The 5,899-nt window shown below is 47.8% G+C and overlaps 1 protein-coding gene across 1 annotated transcript; it reads left to right on the top strand.

The window, feature by feature from the left end:
* On the top strand, positions 1-2,735 carry LOC141836243 (zinc finger protein ENHYDROUS-like). Its single transcript, XM_074723682.1, has 4 exons — positions 1-496; positions 575-971; positions 1,067-1,317; positions 1,738-2,735. Exons 1-4 carry the CDS (start codon positions 337-339, stop codon positions 2,529-2,531), a joined length of 1,602 nt encoding a protein of 533 aa, XP_074579783.1. The 5' UTR covers positions 1-336; the 3' UTR covers positions 2,532-2,735.
* Positions 2,736-5,899: the final 3,164 nt, after the last annotated feature.

The following is a 5,899-nucleotide window of genomic DNA, read 5'->3' on the forward strand; positions in this document are numbered from 1 at the left end:
CTTTGCTTCCTCCCGTAGCTGAGGTTGAGAAGATCGCCGCCGCCGCCGCCGCCACCGTGATCGTGGACGATCTTGCTTTGCTCTCTTGCTTCGTCATCGCGGTCGGTAGCTGCATGGGAGGCCGGTTCGTCGCCGGTGTTCCGGCTTCGTGTTGGTTTCACGGGGGGATGTACGTAGGTGATCGAGCGGAAAAGGAATAAAGGTCTGCCTTTTTTTTTCTCCGGTAGCGGGCCTCTCTGTCGCCGGGGGAACGGTGGTTGGGATCGGGTGGGAGATAAAGGACTGGTAGCTGGCAAAAGCTTCCCCCTTTTGGGAATAAAAAGGGAAGCGGCTTGGATGATGGAATATGATAATTCCTCCGTCATGACCGTCTCCAACTCCGGCGAAGCCAGCGTCTCTTCCTCCGGAAAGCTTCCGCCCACCGCGCTGCCTCCTATGGGGTCAGCTCAGCTGATTCCGGCGGTCAAGAAGAAGCGAAACCTCCCCGGAACGCCAGGTGAGTGATCTCGAAGCTGGTTGATAGGAATCTAAGTGTTTGATTGTTGTGATTTGAGCGGGGAGTGTGTGGGAATAGATCCGGAGGCGGAGGTGATCGCGCTGTCTCCGAAGGCGCTACTGGCGACCAATCGGTTCGTGTGTGAGATCTGCAACAAGGGATTCCAGCGGGACCAAAACCTGCAGCTGCACCGGAGAGGGCACAATTTGCCGTGGAAGCTGCGGCAGCGGACGGGGAAGGAACCCCGGAAGAGGGTTTATGTGTGCCCGGAGCCGAGCTGCGTGCACCACGATCCGTCGCGGGCGCTCGGAGACCTCACCGGCATCAAGAAGCACTTTTGCCGGAAGCACGGCGAGAAGAAGTGGAAGTGCGATAAGTGCTCCAAGAAGTACGCCGTGCAGTCGGACTGGAAGGCGCACTCCAAGGTCTGCGGCACCCGCGAGTACCGCTGCGATTGCGGCACCCTCTTCTCCCGGTAATTCCACAAGTTCCTATGCTGTCCCTGTGCGATCTGGTATTTGGATCTTTGATTTATCTGTCGCCGGACGCCTTTGGCCTTGTTTGTTGCAGGAGAGACAGTTTCATCACGCACAGAGCATTCTGCGACGCGCTAGCTGAGGAGAGCGCCAAAACGGAAACAACGGTTCCGTCGACCACGAATCAAAAACCGGCAAGCGAGGAGGACGGAAAGCCCTCAGCTGCTTCCGAAGAAGCCACGGAATCCGAGGCGGCGACGGCTGACGTGGAGGCAGCTCCTGCGACAGTGGTCGAAACTCCATTGCCACCACGGCAGGTGGCGCTGCCGGCGCCGGAACGGCAAGGTCGTTTCTTTTTTTGCCCTTTGTTCTTAGTTCGTTCCCAACTACGCTCTATTTACTTATCGAAAGAGGGATCTGAAGCTTCTTCCACAATAAAAAAAAAAAATGCGAAGTTGGCGCGGATCAGTGCATGATGGCTTTGGTTCTTGTCGTTTGATGCTGTTCGAGATATCGATGCTCGCGTTGCAGATCCAAATGGAAGCAAAAGATGTGTTTTTTAGCGATCATGATTCGTCTCTGCCAAAAGCTTGTCTCTTCCTACCAACTTTCCACCTCTGTTACTGAGATAAAGAAGTTGGATCGAGTTGGAAAGTTAACGGGAAATCTACTCATCGTCTTCCTTTTGCTTTCTTTTCTCATGCATTGGAAGCACTCAACCGGCAACTTTTCAGTTGTTTAACGTGATCAGATTTCTTTTGACAGAGCCGGAGAAATCGACCGTGGTGCTGCAGTACGTGCCGCCATCGACTGCGCCGCTGGACAACCCCAGCAGCGCCGTCGCCGCTGTCTCCTCCGCCGCCACTAGCAGCAGCAGCAATAACATCAGCATGTTCGCAAGCCTCTTCGCCTCAGTATCCGCCACCGCCGCAGCTCACAGCAGCGCCACCTTCTCGGACCTAATGGGCGCCATGGGCCACCCCGACCGGCCCCTGGCCGAGCCGCCTTCCCTCTGCCTCGCCACCAACGGAGAGGCGCCTCCTTCGTCCCTGTTCTCGCCGCCGCTGAGTCAGTCGCACGACTGGCGCCCGTTCGCCCCTCCGCCCCCGCCGTCTCCGCACATGTCCGCGACGGCATTGCTGCAGAAGGCGGCTCAGATGGGCGCTGCAGCAACCGGGTCTTCCTTCCTCAAGGGGTTCGGCCTCGATGCGCCCTCGGGGCCGCAGGAGAGCATCGCCCGAGATAGCAGCGCCGCCCTGCGGTGGGGGCAACAGCTATTGGAACCGGAGCCAGCTCCGATGCTCCCCGGTGCACTCGGTCTGGGGCTGCCATACGAGCAAGACCTAATGATGGGCTCCCCGGCCCTGTTCGGGGCAAAGCCGGCGACGCTGGACTTCCTGGGGCTCGGAATGGGTCCGGTCAGCAGCACCCCCAACGGAGGCCTGTCGGCATTGATGACCTCCATCGGCGGCGGCACTCTCGACCTTGGAACAAAGCCGGCTGCCGCCGGAGCCTGGGAAGCGACGGACAGGAAGCCCGCCAGTTCTGCCAATCTCTAAAACACCTCATCCTCCTCTCCTACCGTAGAATCTCCATTATAGAGGAGAGTTTTGACGACGGAATCGAACGATTCCTTTCTTATTTCTGCTGTGTTCTTGTTTTTGCCACGCCGGAGCACATCGGAAGCTTCGCTTCCAGGAAACATAAATCATGTACATGCTCTTTCGAGTTCTTCATTACAATCAAGCTTCCACTCCATTCAAGCGATCAGCTCTGATGCTCTGCAAACTGCTGATGCTCTGCGATGAATGATCCATTCACGTCGCGGTCCGATCTGGCAACTTGACCGAATCTTGGCAGCTTTCGGCAGTTACAGTCACACGTTAAACGCCTCGCTGTCCGTGCTGAAGTTGAGGGGCCGACGCATGCATGCGCTATTTTAATTAAGTCAAAATATGTAATTTTGACTGAATTAAAAAAATATTTTAATATAATAATATTTTACTTATAATTGTGTAAAAATATATAAATATATTTATTACTTACTAATATATAAATATTATTATATGTGTTAATATAACACCTGTCAAACTTCGTCTCTTCGTGCTCGCTAGTCGCCTTCAACAGTCAAAGCTAAAACAATGGCTCTTGTGCTCTACGGATTTGATTCAGTTGAATTTTAAACGAAATAAATATTTTAGAAATGGATTTTTGGACCGTGTATAAATTATGTTTTGAATTTATTCTATGGGGATCGATAAAAAAATTATTTTCTTTCTGAATTTAAAAAAAGTGAAAAAAATTGATTTTTGCAATATAGTGAATTATTTCTATTGCGGACCAAATCTTCCACTTCAACTCCTGCTCGACCACACCACTTAGTTCAAATCCCATAAAGCTTCATGAGATCTCTTACTCAAGTGGGTCTCCTACTTGCAAATCAATAAGAATCAGCAGAGGCCAACGTGGCCAGCATAACCCTTTCGATGATCGAGAGAGAAGGACTTTAACCAGAAGAAGAAAAATTCAAGTCAACTATCTTAACTTAAAGCCACTGATTGTAGATGATAATTTTTCTAATTTATATACGAACTATCCCTTATACATATCAGATAAATATCCACGTGAAATGTCACATGTGCCAGTAGACAGTTGCAGACATGATAAGGACATGGTTGCCTTCTGTCATAGATAAGATTTGACGCACACAACATGCTTAAGTGAGGGTTCAAGGTTGACCTCTTCTCACTGTATATGCTCCTACAACTCTTGCCATGGATCCTTTTGGATTAACTCTTGCCATGTTCATATTTAAAAAACTATTGCTTCTGTCAGACCTATGCTTGAAGAATCATTAACAAGAATAATTTATTTAATAAATAGAGGGGTTGAATTTGGGAGCTAAAGATATTCAACAATATGTTCTCATGTCTTGAATGGTATATTAAGGATGTTCTCGAATGGAGATGCTCTTGTAGGACAACTAGTCATGAAAAGATAGAGTAATATATTCAATTGGTCTTCTAGATTCAGTTGATCTCGAATCCTGACGAAGAGATACATGCGTCATGACCAATTATAGGTGTTAACTTCTCATAGATGGTCATGAGACTGACTGTGTGGAGCCACTATGACGGATTCCACCTTTTGAGTTTTCTCGGACAAGAATATGTTTGAGCAGATTGGCCGCAATGTCTTTTCGAGGATATTTGCAAGTGAGAATGTTCTCAAGTTGCAATGTATTTCCGAGGATATTTTAGAGCGGGATGTTCCTGAACTGTAACATTTTTTTGGAGATGTTCTTGAGCAAGGATGTTCCCGAACTGTAATATTTTTGGGGAATATTCTCTGTTTCTATTGAGATCACCTCTTACTTTGGTCACCAGTCATGCAATATCAGAGTTGACTGTGTAAGGAGGAAGAAGACGATGAGCTCCGGTCCTATAAGCAAGGCCAGAGGTGCCTGACTCAACCTCTTCTGCACTCAAGTCAGTCATCGGAAGAAGAAGAAAATAATTGAAGAAGCGTGATCAGAGGATATGTATGCATACATGTATATCAGATTATATAGGTGAGAGGAGAGAGTCATACAAACCTGTTTTATCATTAATTAAAGAGAATATGTTGCACAGTAAAATTTTATTAAAAAATATATCCCATTGTTAGAAAATATGTCCCATCAAAGTGTAGAAAATATTTCATCATTGTCATAATAGCGAGAAATCATATCATCCATAGTCATATCATGCTATTATGGCAAATAAGTAGGGGAGTGGGTCAGCCATTATATCACATGATTATCTATATCTTATTGATAGCGAATTGACTAGCTGGATCCGGATCAGTTCCACGGAGTCATACTGTCTCATAACATCGTGTTTTTAGTTACAATAGATTCAAGGTGGCATTTTCTGGAGGATGACGGCGTCGTAGGCCGCCTCCGCCTGCTCGTTCTCGCGGCGGCCGCGCGGCGGTTCTGGAACCAGACAGCGACTCACCTGCTTGGAATCGAGGCCGCGGGCTCGGCGGCGAGGTGCACCTATCGCCCCTAATCCTGAAAGCTCGACTCCAAAAACTCCACCTGCGCGTCGCTCAGCCGCCCCCTTCTTCACATCCTCATTCTCCGACGAACTCCTCCGCCTCTGCCGCCTCCTCCACCGTCGCCGTCGTCGCTCGCTGAAAGACAAACCAAAACACACAAACTTATAATTAACCAATCAACTCCTCCATGAACGACGGAAACCGCGCTCCTCTGTTCTTCCATTAATTCCTATAAATGTAGCTCTGCGCTGCTCCCCCAAATCACGCTGGTTCCCAAGTGGACAGAAAAAGCAAGAAACCGACAGGCGACGAGATAGCCGTGCCTGAACTGTGCCGGAGCGACTGCTGAGGAAGGTCCACTGCCAGTAGGTGTGCCCGCCATTGACATCCCAACCCTGTTGCTCGACAAGACTTTTTTTAAAAATTATTTATTTATTTATAAATCTAATAAAAGATTTATTTATGGATAAAACTCATAAATTATTTATCGTCCAAGGCGTTGGCCAAACCCACCTCACGTGTCAAACCAACCTCCAACAACCCATCTCACGTGCTCAATGAACAGTCCGTTTATCCATCGATTAAGCTTATTCTTATACTCCTTTAATTATAAATTAAATTCATAATCCTAAATCCTTTGTAATTAGCAGTCAAACGTTGGTTAGCCAATTCCCTCCTAATCACAACCACCAAATCAAACCTTCATTAAAAAAACTGACATCATCATTAACGCTGGCCACCATCATTTAATGAATCATTAATCACCCTAATTAAGCTATTTTAAATTGCATCGTGTATTTTTTAATAATAATAATAATTCATAATAACTCTTCGCTGTATAAAACGTTTCCTTCACCGCCGCTTCTCGTTCCCTCCATCGCTTGCT

The sequence above is a fragment of the Curcuma longa genome, chromosome 10, assembly GCF_044706935.1.
Source record: "Curcuma longa cultivar G26 ecotype Majalengka, Jawa Barat chromosome 10, ITB_CL_G26_1.1, whole genome shotgun sequence".
Lineage (NCBI taxonomy): Eukaryota > Viridiplantae > Streptophyta > Magnoliopsida > Zingiberales > Zingiberaceae > Curcuma > Curcuma longa.